The sequence below is a fragment of the Macaca thibetana genome, chromosome 17 (genome assembly GCF_024542745.1).
Source record: "Macaca thibetana thibetana isolate TM-01 chromosome 17, ASM2454274v1, whole genome shotgun sequence".
Classification (NCBI taxonomy): Eukaryota; Metazoa; Chordata; class Mammalia; order Primates; family Cercopithecidae; genus Macaca; species Macaca thibetana.
In genome coordinates this window covers 78,298,279-78,325,190 of record NC_065594.1, presented here as the reverse complement: position 1 = coordinate 78,325,190, position 26,912 = coordinate 78,298,279, and the positions used below count along the sequence as shown (strand labels likewise).

The window sequence follows — 26,912 nt, the reverse complement described above, 5'->3', positions numbered from 1 at the left end:
AGTGGTTAAAGTTGATGAGTCTTGCTGTGTACACAGCCTCACTTTATCGCCACTGAAGTACCTCTGAGGAGCATGCACATGAGTCCCGTGGGCAGGTGGGAAGTGGAGGCTCATAGGCAAGGCCTTGTTGTAGTTGCCGTCAGAGCTGGCCTGGGCGGAGGCAGGATGCAAACCAGGCCTTGAGGTTTTGAAGCCACATGTGTCATCTGCGCAGAAAGGTACCTTTTACAAAAACTCACACTCTTAAGGAAGTCTGGACCCCGCGTGATTTTAATAAAGCCCGCTGCACTGTTTATACCTCTTGGTCTCAGCCTTTGGTTACAGCTGGTGAAGTGTGGAGGCTGCCGAGGGCATTGCAAGTGCAGAGCAGAGCTGCAGCTTTGAATTCCTGTTTTAAAATCTTCATTGTTAGCTGTGTGGCATCTGCCCTTTGTTGTTTGCCTTTTTTTTTTTTTTTTTTTAACCTTGGTGGGTTCGTGTGACCTCTGCCAAGCTCCTGCGAGAGTTGTTAATGTGGGGGCCCTGGTTCCGGTCAACGACTCCGGGTTCTTAGGAAGTGCTTCCAAATACTTTGGGGCAAGTTGGCCTGGAAGTGCTATGGTTATTGATACTATGTCTGTATTAAATTAATTTCTGCAAGCAAAACCTACCAGAAGCAAAAGCTAGTGTTTGCAGCTCCTATTACAGAAGGCGAATTTTCCCAATATGTTAAAAACTCCTGCTTTTAAAAAAAAGGTCGGTAACCCAATAGAAAAATGGACAAAGGATATACCCAGCTCACAGGAAAGAAAATATGCATGACTCTTCAATATATAAAGATGGCCAGCCTTACAATAGGAGAAAGATAAATAAAACTCCCCCGAAGCATCATTTGTGTATGAATGAATAACTGGCTTTAGTTTGCTGGGGCTGCCAGAACAAAGTACCGCAGACTGGGAGGCTTCGACAGGAATTCATTTGCTAACAAACCTGGAAAGGTGTTGGCAGGGTGGGTTTCTTGTGAGGCTTCTCCCCTTGGCTTGTGGATGACCGTCTTCTCCCTGTATGCTCACGTGGTCTTCCCCTGTGTGTGTGTGTGTGTGTGTGTGTGTGTGTGTGTGTGTTTCTTCGTCTCTTTTTATGACACCAGCCATATTGGATCAGGGCCCACCTTAATGAGCTCATTGCAACTCAGTCACCTCTTTAAAAGAGTCACATTCTGCAGTATTGGGAATTGGGACTCCAACATGTGAATCATGGGTGTGTGGGAGAGGGAAGCACAATTCAGCCCATAACAAAGACAAAAAAAAAAAACAACTTGATGACACCGTGGCATGGTAAAGGGGGAAATTAGCACTCTCAGACACTGCTGAGGCCATATGTGGGACAGCCTCTTTGGAGGGTCACGTGTCAGTATCTGTTAAAAATTCAGATGGAATCCCTTCACCCAGCAGGTCTACTTCTAGGACCTACCAAAATTGACAAGTATGCAGCTCATCCTTGACACCTGGCCATCAGAGCAAAAAATGGAAACAGTGTGAGCTCAATAAGGCATGGACTAATTATAGTTAAAAAATGAAGTCCTTTACTGATATGGACTGCTCTTTAAGAAACTTTAGATAAAAAGCAAGATAGACAACAGTGTGTGTAGAATGCTGCTGTTTGGGTAAAAGGGGGGTAAGATTTTGTAGGTATTTGCTTATATGTGCATAACTTTCTCTGAGGTTACATTAGATGCTGTGATGACTTGCTGGGGCAGGGAGGGTTGGTTTGCTGGGTAATGGGAGCCCAGGGTGGGAGGGAGACTTCTCACTCTATATACTTATTTTGACTCCTGAATTTATTAATTAAATGAATATTTTTATTTCCCTGATGAGAAAATTGTATCATGAGGTCATTCATAACATAGGTTATTTGAGGTCATTTAAAAAACATGACATTATTTCGATTAAAGTCATGGTTGTGTTGAGAATCCTGCTGGTTTATTTTTCTTGGGGAACGCGTGCTTCAGAAGTCATGGTTTGGAAGGTTTTTTGAGGACAGTGGTTCCACATCTGCAGGACAGAGCTTGGTCCTTCCCGGAGAACAGGCTGCCACTCAGACGCTCCTGCCTGGAGGCCTCTGGTGCAGAATACGTGAATCATTGTACCAGGCTTCATTTTGCTCAGAAACTACTTAGAATTATTCATTGGGCCCTTTTGGTTTTATCAGGTTCTTCAGAGGCATTTCTGGGTGATGATGTTGATAAAGATGATGGCACTTTGCATCTGTTGAGCACCATGAACTTTGCCAAGTGCTTTCCTACTCATGATCTCATTTAATTGTCACTGGGAACTGTGAGGTTGGAAGCACAGATCTGATTCCCATCTTGTTGTGGATGAAGAATTTAGAGGGTTTAAATGACTTGCCTGATGTCTCCTGGTGAATGCTGATCTTCCTGCTGCCGGAGTTTCAGTGTATAAGCCAAGCTGAGGAAGAATGGCTGAACAGTGCTTCTGGCCCAGGAACCATGTCATACTTGTCAGCGTCCATCGTGGGTGTAGTGCAGGGGTTTTCAGTTGGGTGATTTTGCCCTTGGGGGACACTGACAATGTTTGGAGACATTTTCAGTTATCAGAACCTGGGATGTGTCACCGGCATCTAGTGGGCAGAGCCAGAGATGCTGCTAAACACCCTGCAGTGCATGGGGAGGCCTGCAACAGACCTGAGCAGCCCCAAAAATCATTGCTGGGGTGGAGGACCCCTGGTGTGGCTGAAAACGAGAGCCTTGCCTGCAGCCCCCAAAGCCTGTCTCTTGCTTTCTCAAGCTTATCCGTGTGTTCGCCTTTGAACGTTTCTTCCTTCGGATTGTTGGTGGTAGAAACGATTCTTTGGGATCTCGACAGAGGCACATTTCAGGGCCCTCTCCTGGCGCCCGTGTTGACTGTCTGTTTTCCTGTCTTGCCAGTGCAGTGCTGCAGGGGCGTGGTGTGAGTGCGGCCCACATTATGGGCACCAGAAGACTGAGACCCAGCCTTTACTCTGTCCCCTTTTTCTTTCTTTACTTTTTTTTTTTTTAAATTCTAGAATACATATGCAGAACGTGCAGGTTTGTTACGTAGGTATACATGTGCCATGGTGGTTTGCTGCACCCATCAGCCTATCATCTACATTAGGTATTTCTCCTAATGCTATCCCTCCCCTAGCTCCCCACCCCCCGACAGGCCCCAGTGTGTGATGTTCCCCTCCCTGTGTCCATGTGTTCCTGCCCCCGCCCCTCCTCCACTTCCTCCCATTTCCATGGGAAGGAGGGGAAAGCTGCCATCCTTCGTGGTTGGCGTTGGGTGTTGGGGTCCTCCTCTGTTAGTGGCTGGTGCATGCCGCGCACAGGAAGAGAGCCCCAGGGATGCCAGGCAGGGGTGCAGCTGCTGCCTGTGTCTAGCGGGCTCCATGCAGTCCCCTGGGCCAACCTTCAGTGGCTGGAATGGTTGCACACCTGGAACTGCCTTTGCAAAATGATGACTGAGACAGTGAAAGAGATCGAACTTAATTGACTCCATCTTGCTTCTAACCTGCAAGCTGTCCTTGTTCCTTCCTGGGGATAGGCTGACCTAACTTTGGGAGAAACTTAGTTTATAGTTTAAACAAAGACGGTAGCAGCCCTTTGCCAAAGCAGACTGCCTTCTTGCCTCGGTACCAGACTGCTTTTGTAGGACTAACATTAGCCACAAGATTGGAAATTATGGTTTAGGAGTCATGCAGCTGGGGGCTACAAGATTCTGACCCACTCTAAACTGCTCCAAAGATCAGTTCCTGAGATATTTTGCAGGCCCTGCACTTGATGGATCAGCTGGTCCCACTCAGATCAATAAACTGGTTCATCTGATCTTGTGGCCCCGCCACCCCCACCCCGCCCAGGAACTGACTGAGCGCAAGAAGACAGCTCTGGCTCCCTGTGATTCCGTCTCTGATCAGTCAGCACTTCTTGCTCACTGGCTTCCCCTCACCCCCCAAATTATCCTTAAAAACTCTGCTCCTCGAATGCTGGGGGAGACTGATTTCTGTAATAATAAAACTCCAGTCTCCCGCACAGCCGGCTCTGCGTGAATTACTCTTTCTCAATTGCAGTTCCCCTGTCTTGATGAATCGCCTCTGTCTAGGCAGCGGGCAAGGTGAACCCATTGGGTGGTGACGCACCCAATGAGGTTGAAAAGCAGGTTCCACCCAGAGTGGAGCTTTTCCTGACTCCTGGTTGTTGGTGCTGGTGTGTGAGTCACAGGCCCAGCCCAGTGTTTGAGACGCAGTGACCTCAATAAGACTTGAGCTGGTTTCCTGAGTGCCCTCTGGTAAGCCATTTGTCTGGCTAGCCTTGCCACCCAGCGCGTCTGCTACCAGGAATGAGCTGGAGGGAAACGGGAAGGCTGTGTTTTTTTCTCCATCTTCCTCTCCAGGAAGGAGGTGGCCTTGGTCCTGAGGCGGGGTTTGCTCTGGGTGGAGAGCTTCTGGATGTTCTGTTGTTGCTTGCACGTCCTGGGAAGGATCAGGGCGACACAGAAAACTTGGTTGAGGTGTCCTGCTAGGCCTCCTTGAAAGGAGAAGGTAGCCAGGTGAAGGTTATTGTGTTTGCTTGGCAGGTAGTGACATTGGTGGTCAGACTGAGAGCAGCAGCGACCTGAGGAGGGCAGAGGTTTGGAGTGCAGCTGGACAAGGAGGTGGTCACTTGTGCCTCACTGCTCCAGGAAGCTGCCTGGTGACCCTCAGTTCCCTAAGTCAGCAAAAGATTGTTTCCCAGGGTGTCATATTGCACAGCTGGCTGCATTGGGAGAAGAGGCGGGGAGATTACCTCCTTGCTGGGAGCATACTTAATGTCCAGAAAATAGAAGGGATGGGAGCCAGTGAAACCAGTTTAACAGCAGCTGTTAAAAAGGGAGTGGGAGTAGAAATGTCAAAGTTCCCAGGTCTCTTAGAGAAAAGCCATTTAGATTTCCCGTGCCATCTAGAAAGATACTGGTGTTTTCCTGGAAGAGCTTACTGTGGCATGCCCATTCCCCGGGAGCAAGGATTGTAGTAGCCTGCAGGTGAGTGTGTGTGTGAGGTGAAGGTGTGCTGAAGGACACTCTTGATGATGGAAGCTTCCCTGAAATCAGAGCCTGGGATCACCAAGCCTCCTCAAGGCAGGTGCCCATGACTGGGTGGTTATTGAATGAGCAACACGCCTGTCCCTCTGAGTTGGGTGTCAGACACATCATTTGAGGCGTCCGCGCTTGTCCAGTCAAGACTGAAGTTGTCTTTATTATCTTAGTCAAGGGCTTTTAAAAGCTTGAAAAGCATTCAACATACATTAAACCTTGGGCTGTTTATTTGGACTCTCATCGAATCAACTCCAGATGGCAGGATTTAGTTTGAATGTTGAGAGGAATGCATTTTATAAACGCAGTGCATCTTGCCATTAGCGCCTCCCAGAGTCAACATGAGTTACCCTTCCTTGGTCACAGGGTCCACAGTTAACATTTGCTGGACTCCAGCACACCAGCACTGTCCCTGGGCACTTGAGTTTGCTGTTAAGTGGAAAATGCAGAGAAATAAACCTGAAATGAAAATCAGAGCAGTAGATAATAAAAGTAAAGTTTGCCTGGGGCGTGGGGAGGGGAAGACAAGTGAAGCCTTTTCCTGATTTGCGGAACCTCCAAAAGTAAAAATGCCGGGGAAGTTGGGATGTGTTCTCCAAGGGTGAGTTCATTTGGAGTCAGCACAGTGAGACCTGCAGTGGGGCAAGCTGAGGGGTCTTCCTTGGGTGTTCTAAGAGCCAGACGCAGTGCTGTCCCAAAGGGACCAGAGAACTTCAGAAAAGTTTCTTCTTTTCTTTTTCTCCATGCCGGCAAAGCCCACCATCGAGCTTTTGAGTCAGCAGCGAAGCAGGCTGATGTCTGAACCCCGTGAACCCACTGTGAACCCGCACTCTGGCGGTGGCGTCCCGTGCCAGCCGTGGGTTCTTGGCTGCTCGCCGTGGCCAGGCTCTTGGCCAAGGCCTCATGCGGAAGCTCAGGAGACAGCTGCCCAGGCCCCCCCTAGGTTGTGAAGTGGGAGTCGGGATCCAGACCCTGCCCAGGCTGCCCCGTGCCCTGCACTGCCTGCCTCCCCCAGGAGGGTGGGCAGGTTTGCAGGCTTGTTTTCCAGGGAGTAGCACTTTGGGATTTGTGTTTTTAAAGAGAATTCTGCAAGTCAGGAGGGCTGAGCAGCTTCAAGAGAGACCACAGGGAAGGTAGGCGCAGAGCTGGGGACCGTGAGAGCCAGGGCCTTGAGAAGACACAGACACGCATGTTAGGACAGGCCTGCTTTTCTGGAAAGCTCCCTGAGCGGGGAGAGTGGCAGCATCGGGAGGTGCTAGAATTGGCTGCCCTTCTACCAAACAGGCAAGCGAGTCGGAAGCCACGCAAGGCGGTCCCTCCGCCCACAGGGACCTGGAGACACACAGTGGGGGACAGGGGTGCAGGGGAGGCTCAGTGCCGCAGGAGGAGGGAGGAGAGGGTCTCGCCTTGGCACTGCTCTCCCGATGTGTGTGACACTGCTGCCTCAAGTGGCTGCAGGTTCTCAGGTCTCGCTGTGCCTGAGGATCCCCCCAGTGAAGTGGCCTAAAAATGGAAACACCTGGTCCTCCTTCCGAGATCCTGGGGTGGTGGGTGGAACGCACTCCCGGGAGCCCTGGAGTCAGGTGCGGGCCCCCAAGCACACCCCATGGCTCCCTCCCAGATCATGGTGGGGGTTTCCCTGTGCTCTGGGGGCCCCTGCACAGTTCTCACTTTGACACACTTCCCTTGCTGGTACATGTTTGTAAAACTTTCTAGCTCCAGTATAATACTGAAAAATACCCTTTGATTATTAAAAAAAAAAAATTCCTGGATTCATTTTGAAAATGATTCTCTTCTTTTTTTGTTTTATAGGATACAAAATTATGGATAATAATGGAATATCTTGGTGGAGGCTCTGCACTAGATCTAGTAAGTATTATGCTGGATACAGAAGATACATATTGAGCCTTTTTCTCAGGAAACCTGGGTTTTAAAGAATCCGTTGCATGTATCCATTTCTTTTTCTTTCAAGTTGCATTAAAAAAGGAACCAAACTATTCCTTCAGTGTTTTTGCTTTTTAAATATCACTAAAAATTATCGGTCTACTTTTTTTTTTATTTTTTATTTTTTTGAGATAGAGCCTTGCCCTGTTACCCAGGCTGGATTGCAGTGGCACAATCTCAGCTCGCTGCTACCGCCACCTCCTGGGTGCAAGTGATTCTTGTGCCTCAGCCTCCCAAGTAACTGGGTCTACAGGTGCATGCCACTACACCTGGCCAATTTTGTGGTTTTGTTGTTGGGTGGTTATTTTATTTTATTTTACTTTTTTATTTTATTTTATTTTATTTTTTGGTAGAAATAGGGTTTTGCCACGGTGGCCAGGCTGGTCTTGAACTCCTGACCTCAAGTGATCCCCTTGTCTTGGCCTCCCAAAGTGAACCACTACACCCAGCCTATCCGTCTACTTCTGAAACCAGCTGTTTTGTTTCATGGGAAATCAATCCATTCATAGAAGGAAGCAAGGAAGGATCATGCCTGGAATTATCTCACCTAAGAACAGTTTGGTAGCTTATTTTCCAAAACAGGTTCTATTTACTTTTGTAGGGCTGTTATCTCACCATTGTTTCATATTTCGCATGACAACTTAGTTTCCAAAATAAGCGTATAGTATTTTCATTTTGGAAGTAAGGAACGGTGTGATTATGGAGGTCGGATGTTGGATGTGGGAGCAGTGGCCGTGCCAAGGGGAACACACACTTCCCCGCTCCCAGGGCATGGAGGTGGGGCTGGCCCACACCAGTGATGTCTCCTCTGAACTCTCCCAAGTGTCTTCTGTGGCCTCCAGTCCACAGGTAAGGTAGTGGAAGCCAGGCGGAGGGTGGCTGTACCGTCCTGGTCTGTGATTTGCTTGTGTAAAACATGGCTTCCTATTGGGTTTCGATGCAGTGCTCACAGATAACCGGCATATGTCATGAGCACAGCTGAAGTCATCCTTGACGCACAGTAAATGCAAACGAATTCGCACAGCTGTTTAGCACTTGCTGTCTCATCCCTGCTGTGGTTATGCAGCGAAGACACTGTGATCACTCTTGCCCCACCCCTCCTGTAAGTGCAGGGCATTTAGGTGAGCGGTGATTTTCAAGATAGGCCAGATCTGTCATTGCAGTGTTAGAGGTTGGGTCCTGGATGATAGACAGCCATCAGGAGGACAGGGCTGTGGTTTCCACTGCAGTTGCAGGGAGAGCTGAAGGAAGCTGCGTTTTTTTTAGTGTAGTCTACACAGATGTGATTCATTAAGGAAAGAACACCCCTTTGAGAGGAAGCTTCTTAGGCCTGGTGCAGCGGCTCACGCTTACAGTCTCTTCACTTCTGGGAGGCTGAGGTGGGAGGAGCACTTGAGCCCAGAAGTTCAGGACTGGCCTGGGACATATGGCAAAATCCCATCTCTACAAAAAATTTAATTCTAAAATAAAGAAGATGAAACTTCTTTCTCACAGTAATAGTAGCAATTGATAGTTTTTTGGGGGACGATAAACTTCTGAAACTGTGTATCTCCAGAATGCTAATGTACCCAATTTACATAATCAAATACTGTTATAAACCATAAAAATAATTGATAAAAGGCCGGGCGCGGTGGCTCACGCCTGTAATCCCAGCACTTTGGGAGGCCGAGGCGGGCGGATCACAAGGTCAGGAGATCGAGACCACGGTGAAACCCCGTCTCTACTAAAAATACAAAAAATTAGCCGGGCGCGGTGGCGGGCGCCTGTAGTCCCAGCTACTCAGGAGGCTGAGGCAGGAGAATGGCGTGAACCCGGGAGGCGGAGCTTGCAGTGAGCCGAGATCGCGCCACTGCACTCCAGCCTGGGCGACAGAGCGAGACTCCATCTCAAAAAAAAAAAAAATAAAATAAAAAAAAAATTGATAAAAATGGTATTAAAAAGGGAGATTTCAAGAAAAATTAATATGGTATAAAAATTATATTAAAAGGGGAAAAACAGCAATGTAGCGGGATTACTTTTACAACTTATTTTGGTTCCTTTGCATAAATATTCACATTACATAAGGAGCTTTTCATTTTTTCACTCTGTGGAAATACTACAGAAATGTGGAAAATTACCTCGTTTTATGTAATTAGATTTACTATTAAGTGAATTTCATTTGTAGCATATACGAAGTTGTTTACAGGGACTCTTTTTCCAACATTAAGGCCTTCAGAAGAGCAATTCCAGTAATGCTTTAGCGTGTTCATTTTTAATGGTATAATAATTTTATTTGATGATAACCTTCGAATTTCTTTGAATTGCAGTCGGTGAAGTTTTAGACATTACAGTTGGAAGGAGGGGGTAAAACTCTCCACTTAAAAATCCCAGATGGTATGAGACTTCCAGCAAACCATATTCGCTTCTGCTTCAGGAGTGCTGGTGACAAGGGACAGACATTCCCTTTTTTTTTTTTTGAGACAGAGTCTCGCTGTGTCACCCAGGCTGGAGTGCAGTGGCGCGATCTCGGCTCACTGCAAGCTCCGCCTCCCGGGTTCACGCCATTCTCCTGCCTCAGCCTCCGAGTAGCTGGGACTACAGGCTCCCGCCACCACGCCCGGCTAGTTTTTTGTATTTTTAGTAGAGACGGGGTTTCACCGTGTTAGCCAGGATGGTCTCGATCTCCTGACCTCGTGATCCACCCTCCTCGGCCTCCCAAAGTGCTGGGATTACAGGCTTGAGCCACCGCGCCCGGCCAGACATTCCTTTTTGAATGTCCTTAATCGTCTCATTTAATTGGTGCTGGAATGGAGACCCTCAGGGTTGAGGGGTCCCAGCTAGCAGATAGCACTGGGCCTTGACCCTTGCTCTGCCAGCTCAGAGCCTGTGGCCTCCCTTGACCCCAGAGTGTCCTCTACCCACCTCTGATGTTGTCGTCTTTCTCCATTTTTACCCTTTTCTGTTGGCCTGCTCTCAGCCCCTCAAAGAGGCCACACTTTCTTGGGAAGGGGTGTTTTGGAGGTAGGCTGGGAGCTGTTGCAGTCTTTGCTGCTTTCCCACATCCACACCACCGGGCCCTCTCGAGGTGCAGGGGTCTGCTGGAGCTGAGGGGAACTGAAAGTCCATCTGGAATTTTACAGATGCATGGGGCACCCTGGAGAGGGGAAGTGACTTTGCCCCGAGTTAAAGATTGGGCGGCAGACAACATGGCATATACGTAAATCTCAGGCTCCACATTTTGGAGCGAAGGACGAAGCAGAGAGGCTTTATGACTTGAAGGCTGGGATGAGCCCAGGTCTGCTTGGGTGGCTTGCTGAGACGTCACCCGTGGGCGTCTGCTGTCGGGCATGGGCATCCCTCAGCTGGCAGGGGATGCGTCCTTTAGCAGCTACCTTTTCTGTTCTCCGGGTGCTTTTTAGCTTTTAAAAAATGCAAATTTGGGATCTCATGTGGAGAATAGAGACAGTATTATTAAGAGCCATGAATATAAAATAGGTACACATTTTATTTTGAATGCACATATTTGAGTGTGCTCAGTCTGTTGATTTAAAAAAATTTAAAATAAAATGGTAAATGGAAATTAGTGTTTATATGATCCTAAGGCCACCGGGCTCTTGGAATATAACTTGAAAACTACTTATGTCAGTCATCTCTCTAGTTCCAGCCGCCTTGCCTGTAGGGTGCCCCGACTTAGAGCGTAAGTAGTATCACACAGTCCAAGACACCCTAACTTACAGTGCAGTCCATCTTTGTAGCCTAGTGAGGGAAATCATTTTTCATTCAGCATAGACTTGTGTGCCTCCTGTGTCTCAGCAGCTGCTCTGGCCGTTGGGGGTTATTGCGGTGGACACAGCAGTGTAAAAAGTCTTGTTCTGTTGGTGAGGTTGGTCAGTTACACCGTTTGTTAGAAGGTTCCTTCCTACAAGGAAAACAGTGCAGGCGGGGGAGGTGAATGGGGGCGCTGGAGTGAGGATGAGCCACAGAGGGCCTGAGACCAGGAGGTTTTCGCTGGTTAAAAGATCAGCTAGTGTTGCCAGAGAATCCGAGGGACAACCTTGGAATCTAATTACAAAGGGACTGTGCTGCATAAACCAGTCACTTAGGCAGAGGTGTTTGACAGACTTAAAAAATGAGTCCACAACATGGGTTTTAAGAAATGAGATGGCATATTCATTAATGTTTAGGCCAAGCTTCCATCCTAGTAGCTCTAACACAGTGTCTCATAAAAGATAGAAATTCATTTCTCCCCTGCACGTGGGGCCAGTGGCTCTGACCCACACTGTCACGGTCTGTGCTGGTGGGTGGCTCCACCATCTGGAGCCCCAGGCTTCCCTTGGTCTTCAGCCATTGTCCTCTCTCGCTGCCAGTGCTTCAGGGCCAAGACCAAGCAGGGGCACGGGGCACGTTTGCTCCTGTCTGTCCCGCTGGCAAGGTCTTAGTTGTGTGACCACAGGCTGCTGCTTAGAGTCTGGGAAATGTGGTCTCTTGTCGTGGCTGTGTGCCCAGCTGATAGTCCCTATTACAGAGCTTCGAAGCAGGGGAGGACAGACACGGGGAGGGGAAGTTAGAAGTCACCCAGCGGTGGAATGTAGTCTAGGTTTTTTTCCTGGGTCCTATTTGAAGAGTCTGCAAGTGCCTGAATGATGGAGAGCATGGTCACGATGGTGAACGCCAGCCGATGACTTGGAGAGCTTGGCCTGGTCCGAGCTGCTTATGAGGCACTCTGGGGTAGACAACAGCTAAATACCCTTTATAGTGGATTTTGATGCAGGAAGGATTTCTCCCCAAATAAAGGAGAGTTTTATCTCTTTTTCTCCTCTTCCTCCTCTTTCCCCATGGGCATATAAGTCAATGTTGGATGGTGTTCAGGGCAGATTTAAAGGGCAGAACCATGCAGATAGTCATCACAGAGCCAGCCCTTAATTATCCAGGGGAGGATTTTCCATGAGTGTTCCTCACCTCTTCTTCTTAGCGCCCTTTGGGGATGACAGCCAGCCGCTCTGCCATTGCTTTCGGGAGACTTGGTAATGGAAGGGAGGGTGGTTAAGTCCAGGTCTAGCCACAGGTTATTGATTGTTGGCTTGGGCATAGACTTGGTGAAGAAGGAGATGGGAGATGGGACCCAACTCTAGTGTGACTTTTGGTTTGTTTTTTTTTTTTGGTTTTTTGTTTTTTTTGAGATGGAATCTTGGTCTGTCGCCCTGGCTGGAGTGCAATGGTGTGATCTTGGCTCATTGCAACCTCCTGGGTTCAAGCGATTGTCCTGCCTGATCCTCCCAAGTAGCTGGGATTACAAGCATGTGCCACCAAGCCCGGCTAATTTTTCTGTATTTTTAGTAGAGATGGAGTTTCACCATGTTGGCTAGGCTGGTCTCGAACTCCCCACCTCAGGTGATCCACCCTCCTCGGCCTCCCAAAGTGCTGGGATTACAGGCGTGAGCCAGCGCTCCTGGCCTCTCACATGACTTTGATCTTTGGTCGAGTGGATTCTCCTGCACTTCAGGGTTGGGAACAAAAGCAAACACTCCTCCGTCTTACCCTCCTCCCCACGTTCCACCCAGGTGATGAGAAGAGTCTGTGTTCCTCATTTTGAAAATCAAAATTTCTATATTCTATGAACACCGAAAAATAGATGTGGAGAGAACAGACTTACCACAAGGCAGGGTTTTCCAGATGGTGTTCTTTAGAAGAGTAGTTTCGATATGCATTTCTTGTAAAAAAGACTTTTGGTCAGTTAACTGGGAAAAACTATGTTCTGGGGAGCAGAGTCTGTGCCATAATGTCTTAGTCTGAGGTAACTTTTGGACAATATCTTAATTGGAATTTGGGACAGTTCCTGGCAGGCGATGGACACGGGCATTTTGACCTTCTCCGAGCATATGCGTGAGGTCAAATTCAAAGCGACAAGTGCATTCTCTGCGCCTGGGTCCTGAGTGGAGAAGGCCGGGGTGGCTGGATTCCAGCTGGGTCTACTGCCAGGCAGGCCAGAGTCGCATCGAGGCCAGTGTGTGGGGAGAGGCCACCTCTGAGAGTGGCCCTGACCCTGGGATTGCTGTGTAGACCGGGGCGGGCCTGCAAGCCAAGGCAGCACAGCTCACCCATGAGCCGGAAAGCAGCGCCAGGTGTGAGTCAGGCTGTGGTTTCGGTGACAAGGGCTGTCTTGGTTGCCCCCATCCTGCGCCCCACAAGCCCTTCCGGATGTTGAACAGGATGTCCCAGTGAAGGAGCTGAGATATGCAAGGGGGACTATCGGGGTCTGTCCCTGATAGTCTGAGTCTGTCCCTGCACGCCTGAGTCAGACGCTTCCCGCAGAGGAGCACCCTAGTTTTCATCCCCTTTGGCTTAAAGCACATAACTTATCTTTTTAAAACTAAGTGAAAGGCCCCAGATTGTGTCTTCCCGTTGGCTAAAATGTGTGGGTGTGGGCTTTGAAGACATTCACTGTCACGCCTGAAAACCAAGAATGGGGGACCATGATTCGGAGGAACCTGCCTGTATTGACATCTGCTCTCTGTCCGGCTCCGTTTCAGTGTCTGCCCTCTGTCCGGCTCCGTTTCTGTGGTTCCGGGGAGCGTCGGTGGCTTTGCTGCTGTCGTCCGTGGAATTACTGTTTTTGACTGACTGCCCCACTCTGCAGGGGGCGGGGGCGGGGCTTCCCATCTGGTTTGAAGTGAGCCTGTTACCCTGGTTTTCCTTTCCTTTTAAATGGAGATGTGGATACCTGACATTTCTTCCTTTCGTCTTGTACAGTTGTGGATATAAAGGAGTCAATAGGAACAATTAGTTTGAGTTTCTGAGAATAAAAGCTTTCAGAGGTAATTATTACCTCAGGGATAATATAATAATTATTTTTATTATATAATATCGATTATATAACAAATCCCAAACTATTAGGATTTAAGCTGTTTCAGCTGCATTCCCCCAAGTTGGGGAGCTTTAACTGCGGATTTAAAAAATTTCTAGTACAAGGTTATCCTCAGAGGCGCCGGGCTCCTAGGCCTTTGTTCCTAGGTGTTTTTGGATCCCAGGGGTGAGCCTTCTGATAAGGGAACCACGTATGTTGGGACAGATCCTGGCTGCTCTGTGAGTCTCTGGCTGTTTGTTTCCTGGAGTGCAATCCCCAGCCTGTGCCCCGCCCCTGCCATGGCCGGTGGGGCGTCCTGTGGTCAGCTGCAGGCGCAGGCGGGGCCGCGGGCTTCCTCATTGGCTCCGCTTTGCTTCATTCAGCAAAGCCGTTTTCTTGGGCTCTTTGTTTTTTTAAGTGTCTGTCAGTGGACTGTAATTGTTAGGGCAAAATCCTGTGTTTTAAGTGAAGAAGATTTCAGGTTTTAATTACCCTTGTCCATTAACATGGATAGTGTTTCTGTTTTATCTCAAACTGTTCATAAGATAATCATTTAAGTAACTTTAAGACTTTTTTTCTCTTCTTAGTTAGAACCTGGCCCGTTAGATGAAACCCAGATCGCTACTATATTAAGAGAAATACTGAAAGGACTTGATTATCTCCATTCGGAGAAGAAAATCCACAGAGACATTAAAGGTAAGAGGACGTCTGTTTTCATTCCTTTGAAATACCGAAGGCGGTGGTGGGGTTGCACTGAAGCCTTCTCAAGGGAAGGTGCTGGCACCCATTTGTCCTGCACGTTTGCCTTGCCTGGGCTGGGCTGGCTTTGAGGGGGTCTGACAAAAAGTGTAGCCCCCAGTGCCTGTTCTCACTGGGCTCAACACCTAGCCGGGGAGAAGATGCGCTTGTGGCAGTGCATGGAATTGTAAGTCCCCGCCGCTCAGGGCCCCCTTGGCTTGCTTTTGCAGCGGCCAACGTCCTGCTGTCTGAGCACGGGGAGGTGAAGCTGGCGGACTTTGGCGTGGCCGGCCAGCTGACGGACACCCAGATCAAAAGGAACACTTTCGTGGGCACCCCATTCTGGATGGCACCCGAGGTCATCAAACAGTCGGCCTACGACTCGAAGGTGAGGGGAAGGTGAGGGTGGCGCTGTGCCTCACGGGGCCTGGAGGGCTCCCGCCTTTTGTTCTTTAGCCTGGTAGCTTTTGTAAGTTGGACCGAAGCTGGTACCTTGAGGTAGGTCATAAAGGTAATTCTTCAACCTTAGTTACAGTTTTCTCCTGTCTGCTGCTGTATCATTTAATATCCTTTGCTGATCCAGCCCACCATGATCGAAGTTTTGAGCTCAGACCGTGTGCGTTTGGTGGCGGTGGGGACACAGGACGCAGCGGGTTCAGAACGGGGTGGGAGGAAGAGAAGGGCCGCGGTGGTGAGGGGTGGAGGCGTGTGCGGCTGCAGAGGGCCTCCACCTGCTGTCTGGGCACAGCTGGGGGTTGAAGTGCAAGTGCATGGAATCTGCAGCCTTGAAGGGGCCTGTAGAGAAAGGGGCTCCCATAAGAGAAAGGGAGGGAGTCCACGGAAGTGTGAGAATGGAGGAAGAACAGTGCTTTGAGTGACTGCTGCAGGGTCTTCCTATTATTTTTAGTTCTCAGGATTCTCGTTCCCAGCCTGTCCTTGTCAACATGAGATGAGACCCTAACCCTTTCTTCCCACTGTTTTTACTTGTCCTGTGTTATGCGCTCCTAGTTTTTCTCATACTCTTTTTCTCTGTTGCCCTCCACTTTTGTGAACTCTGTTAGATGGGACAAAAAATCCCGGGACTTTGCCTCCTGGGGCTCTGGTTTAACTTCAGTTCCCACAGTCTGCTCTTCTCTGGACCCTGTACGCAGTTAAGAGGCCACATGATCCACGGAGAATTGGCTTTCCTGGACCCCAACTTTCTGAGCAAACATATGCTTAGACACACATACAGGCCGAACCTTGCTGCTGCTTTTAAATAGAAATCTTCCCAGTACCCGGTAGACTTCCCACCTTGTTAAACATGGTACAGGAAGCACCAGGTGACTTTCCCTGCAGCCCCAGGGTCACCGTTGCAAGCTATAGACTGTTAGAAAGTGTCCAGGTTGTAGCTCAAGTTGCAGGTGTGCCTGGTTCCACCATGGGAGGAGTGAGCCCATCTCACCGCTGTGTGGTAGTGGTGGCCACAACTTTTCTGAGCACTATGATGGCCTTGACAGCCATTGGCTGGTGAGTGACTAGTGGGTTCCCCCCCACCCCACCCCACCCCCCACGCAGCAGACCTGGATGGTCTAGGGTGTGTGCCCTGCCTGGGAGTGTCTCTACCCCACATGGGAGGGATGCTGCTTTGGCTGCTTCTCATCTCCAGCTACCTTGGCTGTCGGCCCTTTTCCTGGGGTCATGTAATTTTAGGACTCAACCAGGAACTTATATGTTTAGTCCATTCTCTTTATTTTAAGCTGAGGCCCATTTATCAAAGTTGATCTGTGTAGATTTTGGTAAGGCTGAGACTGGAACCCATGTTTCTTAACTCATTGGATAACACCACCTTGATTATTCTCTTCTCGTTCTTTCTAGTAAATTAGCTGTGACTGAGGACTCTGATCTTAGATTTCCTCCCTCCCTCTTTTCCTCTCTCCCTCCCTCCCTCCCTCTTTTCCTCTCTCCCTCCCTCCCTCTTTTCCTCCCTCCGTCCCTCCCTCCCTCTTTTCCTCTCTCCCTCCCTCCCTCCCTCTTTTCCTCTCTCCCTCCCTCTTTTCCTCTCTCCCTCCCTCCCTCTTTTCCTCTCTCCCTCCTTTCCTCCCTCCTTTCCTCTCCTTTCCTCCATCCCTCTTTTTCTCTCTCCTTTCCTCCCTCCCTCCCTCCCTCCTTTTCTCCCTTCCTCCCTCTCCCTCCTTCCTTCCTCTCCCTTCTTCCTTCCTCCCCTTCCCTCCTTCTCTCTCTCTTTTTCATTATTGTATTTATTTCATATTCTTTCATTTAACCCATTCTGTGTAGGCACATTTTTCTGGATTTCAGTAATACTGGAGTAGACAAGAACAAAAGTCTCTTCTCCTATATATCTTAAATTCATATGCAGGAGACTGACAGTAAACAGGAAGAATTAACAGCACTTTAGGAGCAAGCGTGCTGTGTTGTAGTCACCATTTTCAGGGAGTTACCTGCCTTAGGTGAGAAATATCCCTAGAGAGTGGCGGGGCAGGAGGCGTGGGCACCTCAGTGTGGTGTGGGCAACTCAGCGTGCATTTCAGGGTGGGGCCCTGGTGAGATGGCGTTCTAGTTGAGATGCAAGCTGAGAGTTGTTTAAAAGAGTTTTGAAAGAATCAGTGCACAGCTCTAATTGGTGTTTTTAAAGAAAACTCCAGAATAAATATAACAGAAGAATGTTTAAAGTTTAAAGATTTAAAACTTATCTGAGGTTAAGAATGATGTGAACCCATAAGTCAAAGAGAGGTTGCCTGGTATCAAGCAAAATGAATGAATAGAGATTATTACATGTGTCAGAATCTTTTCCAGAGGAAAAAAGGTGTATTACAAACAAAAAATTAAGTGCCTTCAAAGGAAGAAAATCAAGCTGGTGCCATTCATCACGAATTCGTACTGAGCAACTGCACTGTGAATACAACTGTGAACAAGACAGCACGCTCCCTCCTCTCCTGAAGTAGAAGAGACAACCAGTAAGCAGTTTCAGATCGTGCACAGTGCCATGAAGAAAGGAGACGGGGCCATGTGGAGATCTTCCGTTTTTGGTTCCACCATCACTGCTCACATGAGAACCTTTATTCAAGAGCTGTCCTGTCTGCCTGAGCCATCCCCACCACCTTCCTCGAAGGGCAGGGCCTCCCTGGGCGTTTGCTGGAGGCAGTGTGAGGACATCACAGCTTGGCTGCCTTCTTCCCCGAGCTCTTTCAACATCAGGAGGCTCTGGCCAGGTGTGGTGGCTCACAAGTGCCTGTAATCCCAGCACTTTGGGAAGCTGAGGATGGGAGTTTGAGACCAGGCTGGCTAACATGGTGAAACCCCGTTTCTACTAAAAATACTAAAATTAGCCAGGCGTGGTGGCGTATGCCTGTAGTCTCAGCTACTCGGGAGGCTGAGACAGGACAATCGCTTGAACCCAGGAGGCAGAGGTTGCAGTGAGCCGAGATCGTGCCACTGCAGTCCAGCCTGAACGACAGAGCAAGAGCCTGTCTCAAGAAAAAGAAAAAGACCCGGCCGGATGCGGTGGCTCAAGCCTGTAATCCCAGCACTTTGGGAGGCCGAGATGGGCGGATCACGAGGTCAGGAGATCGAGACCATCCTGGCTAACACGGTGAAACCCCGTCTCTACTAAAAAATACAAAAAACTGACCGGGCGAGGTGGCAGGCGTCTGTAGTCGCAGCTACTCGGGAGGCTGAGGCAGGAGAATGGCGTAAACCTGGGAGGCGGAGCTTGCAGTGAGCTGAGATCCGGCCACAGCACTCCAGCCTGGGTGACAGAGCGAGACTCCGTCTCAAAAAAAAAAAAAAACCATCAGGAGGCTCTGATCTGACCAGTAGGTGTTATAGTGTTGGGGGTGGATTAGAGTATGGTCTCCCTCTTCTGGGGAGTGCACACTTGGTTGGGAAGGAGATAGTATGAGAAAATGTGTCACATTTTTGGTCTGTTTTTACCTTTACTATGACTTGTGTCAGAAGTTATTTCACTTGCTTGGATCCTCCCCAACAACTCTGAACTGGAAATCATGAGCAGACTCTTAGGTTGATGTGGAATTGACTTTCCAGGTTTGTTGACCCGGGAGGCGTGTGGTGAGGGCCGATGAGGGTCACATCTGTGTCCAAGTCTCAAAAGTTATCAGAAGTGGAGTTTCACGCTGGGGCCTTAGGGCTGAGATTTCCTTCGTTTCCCACTGGGTATGGCTCTGGACTGGCAGCTCTTGTTGCAAGCAGGGCCTGATAAGGGTGCTCTTCCAGGCCACCCCATGTGTGTCCCTCTAGTGGTTGACTTGCCTGCTGGGCAGCCAGTGCTCTTTGGGGTACACTGGTGGCTGCTCTGGTCTCACAGCTCACTCAGCTGCTTCCCAGCTTTCCCTCCATTCTCTCTTACATGACTCGTAGACATTTCCCCTCCTAGACTGCACTGCACTTAAGGAAAGACCTTCCAGTCATTGGGGACAGGGTTCGGTATGGTAGTTATGAAGGCACGTGCCCAGGTCACACCTAGGTTCACAAGCTGATTGTCAAAGGAAGGGTGGGTTGGGAGAAGTGATGAACTTCACCTGCCTCACTAGCTTCTTCATCTCACTGAACTAAAGGGAATACAAACCTCTGTTTCTTGTATATGTTTAGATCCTGTTTGGAGCCTTTTTGAGCATTGTCACCTCTGGCACTACCTGTGCCCTGTTGTCTGGGCTGCTCAGGTGTTGCTGAATGTGTTTGCATACAAAGGGCATCTTATGTCAATCCCAGTTCTTAACCTAAGCATGATATTACGAAGTCCTGATTGTCCATATGTTGTAAGAACCTTCATTACTAATGTTTTAAGGTGATTTGAGGAAGTTTGGTTTGTTTGAAGGAGTCCCCATCCTTTGGAGATGGTGTCAAGGGACATAACTCTGCTCACTGCAAAGAAGCCTCCGGTTTCAACACTAGAGAAAGGTCTTGGACTGAAGAACTCTCATCTCCCTTTTTCCTTGTAAGATTATTATGATGGTATGTCAGTGAATGGATGGCACTTGGTTTGCAGTGTAACCATGGTGAAAAGTGGAAACTGGTGATGCATTGATGGAAAAAAATAGCATTGTTGAAGATGGGTGAAGGCGTGGTCAGATGAGCCGATGCGCTGCGAGAACCCAGGCAGCCAGCCTGTCTACCGCACTGCACACCAGCCCTTCCTGTCACTGGATGCTGAGCCCATGGCCTCCCTGCTTCTTCCTGCGGATCAGGAATTGCCCACAGGCCTGGCTGGGAGGAGGAGCCCTGAGGGCCCGGGAAGAGTGTGGATCAGGAGACAGCAGGCTTTATTTTCGCATGTAGTAATGTTGGGCCACTTTGGTCAACCACGTGTTACTCTTAATGGTCATAAATATCACGTATGCCTGTAGATGCCAGTTACGGGTGTGTTCCTAAAGATTGCATCTGCTTAAGTAATAAGCTTATATCAAATCAGATTTTGTTTTGATTAGTTACAGCTGTGACTTAGGGTTATCTGTGGTTTTCTTCTTGATTGTAGAGTTGATTGGTTTCTTCTAGAATTATTTTATCTATATAATTTAAACAATATCGCTTAGATTGTACCTTGAGACGTGTAGCCAGCGTACTTTCTTTGACACAATATTGTGAAGATGTAGGATGCTGTTGCATAGAGCCCTGCCTCTCTCGATGTGGAGGAGAGTCCCAGAGAACTCAGGGTGCTCACTCAGGAGTACGCCCCAGGAGAAGATTTGTTCGCAGTTAATATGTGCATTTGCAGCTTTTGACTGGAGCTTATATTAGAAACCACTGTTTGTTTTCTCTGTCAGCAGTGTCTTAATGTCTCATTTCATATCTTTCCCAAATGGCCCCACACGGGTCTCTCCTTCCACCTCATTTTAATTGCTTTGGAAGGTGACTGCCTGTTCCCCACATAACGTTTACTTTAAAACTCAGACATGGGCTGGGCACAGTGGCTCACGCCTGTAATCCCAGCACTTTGGGAGGCCCTGGTGGGAGGATAGCTTGAGGCCAGGAGTTCAACACCAAGCTGGGCCATAAAGCAAGACCTCCCCCCACCCCACCTGCGACTCCTGCCTCTACAAGAAATTTAAAAATTAGCTGGGCATGGTGGTGTGCCCTGTAGTCCCAGCTATCCAGGAGGCTGAGGTGGGAGGATGGCTTGAGCCAAGGAGGTCAAGGCTCCAGCCTGGGTGACAGATGAGTCCCCCTCCCACCCCCCAAAAAACCCTCAGACACAAGTTCTTCATGTGCTGTGGTTTTTCCTGGAAGCCGGGATAGACAGACTCAGTTAGACGTGAGCGTCTCCGTCAGCACACTGTAGGACACGTCGCGCTTCATTAAGTTAACGTGCGCGAGCAGCTTAACCGTTCTTCTGACGGTGAACGTAAGTAATGCTGCTGTTGAAGATTTTGGGCAGCATATACCATTTTCCAAATTTAAAATGTAGTGTAGATGCCTAAAAGTCGAAGTAATTGGTTTTAACAAGTTTGGATATTTTTGTGGCTTTCGATTTGTATGCCAAATTGCTTGCCATTGATTCAAGTGCCAGTCCAGGTTTCCAAATTAGTCATAGTTAGATGTCTGGCGGGAGAGCCAGCAGGCAGGAAGACCATGTGGGAGCCCCCTACAGAAGTCCTGGGGAGAAGAGATCGCTTTAGACTAATCCAAAGTTAGGAGGGGTAGAGGGGACACAGGGTGCTGAGAGCCCAGGAACCATATACCCTGGGTTGCGACTGGATTTAGGAGGATCCAAAGAGGGGATCCTAAGGAGCTGGGTGACCCTCGTGCCCCTGGCATGGCTGCCTGGGAGGATGCCCCCCACCCCGCGTTTTTTTTCTTTTGATACAGAGTCTCGCTCTGTCACCCAGACTAACGATCTTGCTCCCTGCAACTTCGTCCTCCCAGGTTCAAATGATTCTCCTGCCTCAGCCTCCCGAGTAGCTGGGACTACAGGTGTAGGCCATGGCGCCCAGCCAGTTTTTGTATTTTTAGTAGAGATGGGGTTTCGCCATGTTGGCCGGGCTGGTCTCGAACTCTGCCTGCCTTGGGCTCCCAAAGTGGTGGGATTACAGGCGTGAGCCACTGTGCCCGGCCCGCATGTTTGTTCTTGATGGTGCGGTACTGGCTGCCTTCCTTGGAAGCCGGGAGGGTGGTATGTGGGTTGTGTTCAGATGGGGCTGGCAGAGGTTTTCTCAATGAAGTTCCCCGTGGTACACAGTGGCGTGCAGAAGCAGGCGTTCGCTCCTCGGTGCTGGCTGCTGCCTGCTTATTGTCTGCCCCAGAACCTGAAAGCAAGTCCTTGGGCCTGAGTGAAATCAAGGCAAGTGCATCACCGACGTAGTCAGCAGAGACCGACCTCTGCCGAGGCCTGCCTGCCAGTCACCGAGTACATTTAGCTAGTGGAGAGATGCTTGGAGGTCTGGAGGTGCATCCGTCAGAGATCATGTTCAGTAGCACAATAGAGTGACCGTAGTTAATAATTTACTGTGTTTCAAATTAGCCAGAAGAGAAGATTCGGAATAACCCAACACAAAGGAATGATCTGTGTTTGAGGTGAGAGGTATCCCAGCTACCCAGATTTGATTGTTACACACTGTATACTTATACCAGAATATCACATGTACTGCCAAAATTATGTGCCCTTAAAAATGAGAAGGCTCTGGGTCTGTATGGCCAGGAGACAGCATGCTTTGAAAATAGCAGTAGCGGTAACGAAATCTGAGAGGCCTGGGGGAAGCCGACAGATGTGGAATCACACAAACTTGAGAGCCACCTGTTGGTGTGGAAGAACCGCTGCTGCACGAGAGTCACAATAGCCACCTCTGTTCTTGCCTTTCCCCTCCTCCATCCTCCCTCCTTGTGTCTGCTCACTCCTGTCCTCCTGCCGCTGCCACAGTTCTGGGTGCTCACCCACCCTGTGCTCCCGTGCACCTGCTTCCCCTCTCTTAGGGGCAAGAGACTGGGATCAGTTGCATTTCTGCTGATTTTTAAGATAACGCAATGCAAAATAAAGCAAAGAGTCCAAGTTGTAGAGGGAAGGAAATTAGTATTACTTCTAACATCAGCTCTCCTGGGCTGACCCCTTCAGCATAAGATTTAGTAGAAAGAATTTAGAATAAGACTTGCTGGCAGCTTTTCATCTTCACTGAGAATAAGGAAATAGAATATGCTGTAGGCATCATTCCCATGGACCGCTGGGCTCGGGGGCTTCCAGTAGGGATTTCTGGTACTCACTAAGGCTGCAGGAACATGGTGAGTGTGTCCTCTGGATAGTTACAGCGCCCTGCAGCCACCACAACGATGCTTCAGCCTGTGCATTTCCTTGCTGTAGAGTGAGTATGAGAGATGTGTTCGATTCTCACTGAAGTTCTTGGAATAATGATGGATTACATGCACAGTGAGAACAGCAGGAAAGCTGTGCCAGACTCAGGTGTGTTCTCTACGTCCCCAAGTCGTCTTTTGCCAGCCCGTATAGGACTATATCCTGCCTCATTGTTGGCTTCTGTCCTGTTTGGGGATTGGTATCACCCGCTGTCGAAGTCTCATGAGCTGCCAAGTTCCTCTTAAGACTGCCTGGCTCTTCTCATTGACATGACATGTTCCAGGAATTCATTCCTTTGCCTAACCGCTTGGTTGTGCCACAGGCCTGTGCTGGGCAGAAGGAGGTGGGGCAGCTGGACCTGAGATGTCCTGGTGGGGGCCACGTGGCTTCTGCAGATGTCTCCTCTAGGACATTTGGCAGAAAATGCAGGCACTAGAGAGACACGGTAAATGACACCAGGAAGAAACCACCAGAGAAATTGCGAATTTGGGACCTGTTTCTTCTTTAAGTTGATGCCACTGGGGAGACTGGGGAGAGGACTGTTCTAGGTTGGAAGAGCCTTAGCGACCTGACAAAGTACCCCGTGGACTTTGGATCCTGATTCAGATAAACTGTTTTTGAACAGCTGAGAACATTTAATTATTCATGACATTAAGGAATTCGTGCTAATTTCAGGCACTGATAGGTAGTAAAAAAAACAAACAACAACAAAAAACGTATATTAGCACACTGAAGTACTCAGGGGGAAATGTCATGACAACTGATTGATTTTAAAATATACTCTGGGAACACATGGACAAAGCCTGTATGGCAAAATGTTAATAACCACTAAATTCATGCAATAGGTAGATGAGGATGCATTATATTAATATTCCTCAGTTCTTTGTATGTTTGAACATTTTCATAATAAACTTTTAAGTTCTGGGCCCCTTGTAAGGCACCTTGTATGGCCACCTCCTTCTCCTCTTCCACCCTCATTCTACAGACGAGGGAAACAAGGCTCAGAGGTTAGCTCTTTCATCTAACGTCACAGGACTTTGTAGAACTGGCATTTCAACCCAGGTCTCTTGAGACCAAGGTACCCACTTTCGACCTCACAGCTGTGCCCTGAGTTCTAAGCACTGCTGGAGGGGGTGACTCGCGAGCGTACACTCACCCCTGACTCCTCTCTGCTCACCTCTCTTACCCGCCTGCTGGCTCCCGGGACTCCACGGGGAATGCCGAACGCATCCAGCAGGAGGCGTAGTAGGAGTGAATTGATAAGCCATCTCCATGTAGAGGCAGAAAACATTTGGCATATTACAGTTTCTAATGTTGTTGTCTCTTTTGAAATTATAGTGAGAGCTTATGTTTTTAAATATCAGTTAAAAATGCTTTTTTCAAAACCTCGGAAGTATTGAGACGTGTTACCATTTTCCCCCTAAATACTGTGTATTGGAATTGATTCCTGCTTGGTGTTTGTAAAGATGCTTTTCTTGTTGCAGGCAGACATCTGGTCCCTGGGCATAACAGCTATTGAACTTGCAAGAGGGGAACCACCTCATTCCGAGCTGCACCCCATGAAAGTTTTATTCCTCATTCCAAAGAACAACCCACCGACGTTGGAAGGAAACTACAGTAAACCCCTCAAGGAGTTTGTGGAGGCCTGTTTGAATAAGGAGCCGAGCTTTGTAAGTTCCCAGGGATCATCACATACCTCCTCATATGTGGCTTGACTCGGCTGAGATACATCCTGTTGGGATTGCTTTAATCACTTTTCAGCTGTCTTCCTGGTATTCATTTTTCTTTTCCTAAATAAGTATGATTGACTTCTTTGGTTTGCAAATACATTTTAATTTTTAAGTATTAAAAATCTCCTTCTTTTAGATTTCCACCATCTCATACTTCATTGAATCTGAAGAATATTCTCCCTAATATTAAATGTGGAATCATAAATGTTTAATATTTATAGAGGATCAGGCCGTAAACTGTTACACTGTTTTTAGTAATGGCAGAGGTTAGCTGGAAACAAATGGCTAAATATGTCTTTAAAGTAAATGTTTTCACTTTCCAGGTGGCGTGTGTTAGGAAACAAAAGATTAGGAAATATAACCAAGCCACCCTCTGCTTCCCCTCCCCCTCCCCCTTCCTATCTACTTTCTCTTTTTAGGTTTAATAGACGCTGGCAGAGCCGTACAGCAGTAACGACTGTGTGGCTTTGCCTCGTTTTCTGTCTGAATTAGGACGTTTCTTTGAAAGTTGTGTCTGTGTATATGTGTGTGTGTGTGTGTGTGTGTGTGTGTGTGTGTGTGTGTGTGTTGGTGTTGGAGGTAGCACCATATGTCCTTGTTTTGTTTTGGAGTTTTCCAGCAGAGTTAGCTGAAGGCCAAGCTGAGCCCCCCTTTTCTTAACTCTTGTGTAAAAATGAGTGGTTACTTTCACAAGAGCACCATGGTTGCCTAATATGCCAGTTTTGGTAAAGGAATTACATGAGGAATGCAACATTTTCTAAGCACCTCTGGGGAGATGCAGGCTGAGACCACCACACCAGCATTTGATGACTACATCAGCATCTTGTGGTAGTGGGGCTTGTCCTGCACGCCACGATGCTCTGCATTTTATTACAAGATGATGTTTGTTGCAGCCACCATGCACCAGCACTGGTGGAGATACGTGCAGGCATGTCTTCCCTTACAAAGCATGTGTCTAGTATGGGCTTATGCTCCAGCACACAGAGCTCCACCCCACAGCTACCGAGGAGCTGGCTGAGAGGCGAGACTACGAGCACCTCCGGGGTAGCTGGGGTTTCACCCTTGGGTGGACGGGGAGGGAGAATACTCAAGGGTGATCCAGGTTTCTCACGAGTTTGAATCTGAAAACGTGCTTGGCTTTTGTAGTCAAGCTTTCGTAATTTGGAGTGAGTGGGAACTCGGTTCGACTCGGTATTTGGGTGTTCCTGGTGTCTATTCCAATTTGGGCTGTGCTGGTTTCCTTGGGAAGCACATTCCCTGTCACTGTCGCCATCCTCAAGGCAGGCAGCTGACCAGGTGCTGAGCCCAGGGCATGGGTGAAGTCTTCAGCCCAATCACAAGGGAAGGGAGGGACCTGGGAAACAGCCCTTCTCAACTGGGAAAGTTGGTGATGCAGAGCATCCAGCTGTTCTTTCAGCAGACAGGAGAAAGGGCATCTCCTGGCTCCTTTCCGGTTTCTTTGAGAGAATTCCAAATTGACATTTCTATTATATGGTTGGATGTGGCCAAACGTTAAAAAATTGGGCATAGTGGCTCAGGCCTGTAATCCTAGCTACCCAGGAGACTGAGGTAGGAGAATCGCTTGAACTGGGGAGGTGAGGTTGTAGTGAGCTGAGATCGCGCCACTGCACTCCAGCCTGGGCAACGAGCAAAACTCCATCTCAAAAAAAGTTAAAGCGATATAGAACATACATTCTGTCAGCTATTTGCCATAAAGTATTTCATAAGCTAGGAGATAAGGTCTCTTAAATGATCCCTGTGAAGCTCTGTGCAGAGGTTTCTGTGGAAATGCATTTATTAGGGACCTCCTTAGAAAGTCACTGCCCTGCCCACCATGGTACCTGGAGCCCAGGCGTAGGTCCTGAGCGCCTCGTCTTTGGGTGAGTCACAGTGAGAAGAGGTGCGGAGTAGAATCGCAGCCATCAGGTGTCAGTGTGGCGGGTTGACATTTTGAGGCAGAAGTCTGTCCTTTGGGGTGGGATCAAGAGCTTCATCTCATATTTTGTTGTTGTGTGTGTTTTTCCAGAGACCCACTGCTAAGGAGTTACTGAAGCACAAGTTTATACTACGCAATGCAAAGAAAACTTCCTACCTGACCGAGCTCATTGACAGGTACAAGAGATGGAAGGCCGAGCAGAGCCACGACGACTCGAGCTCCGAGGATTCAGACGCGTAAGTTGGCCCCTGAGCGACCCGAGCGTGTGTGTGGGAGGGACCCACTGGTCTTTGTCACTTGTTTGGTGTGGGTTTCGTTTTCTGTTGAGTTTTTTTTAGACAATCCAGGCTGGTGGCGG

The 26,912-nt window shown here is 48.6% G+C and overlaps 1 protein-coding gene across 2 annotated transcripts in view; it reads left to right on the top strand.

Moving 5' to 3' along the window:
* STK24 (serine/threonine kinase 24) overlaps positions 1–26,912 on the top strand; it is a 128,960-nt gene that overhangs the window by 90,621 nt on the left and 11,427 nt on the right. For both annotated transcript variants that reach the window (XM_050765983.1, XM_050765984.1), the window contains exons 3-7: positions 6,900–6,956; positions 14,442–14,550; positions 14,823–14,980; positions 24,373–24,558; positions 26,645–26,790. In XM_050765983.1, the coding sequence (XP_050621940.1) occupies positions 6,900–6,956; positions 14,442–14,550; positions 14,823–14,980; positions 24,373–24,558; positions 26,645–26,790 (656 nt within the window). The remainder of the gene's footprint in view (positions 1–6,899; positions 6,957–14,441; positions 14,551–14,822; positions 14,981–24,372; positions 24,559–26,644; positions 26,791–26,912) is intronic.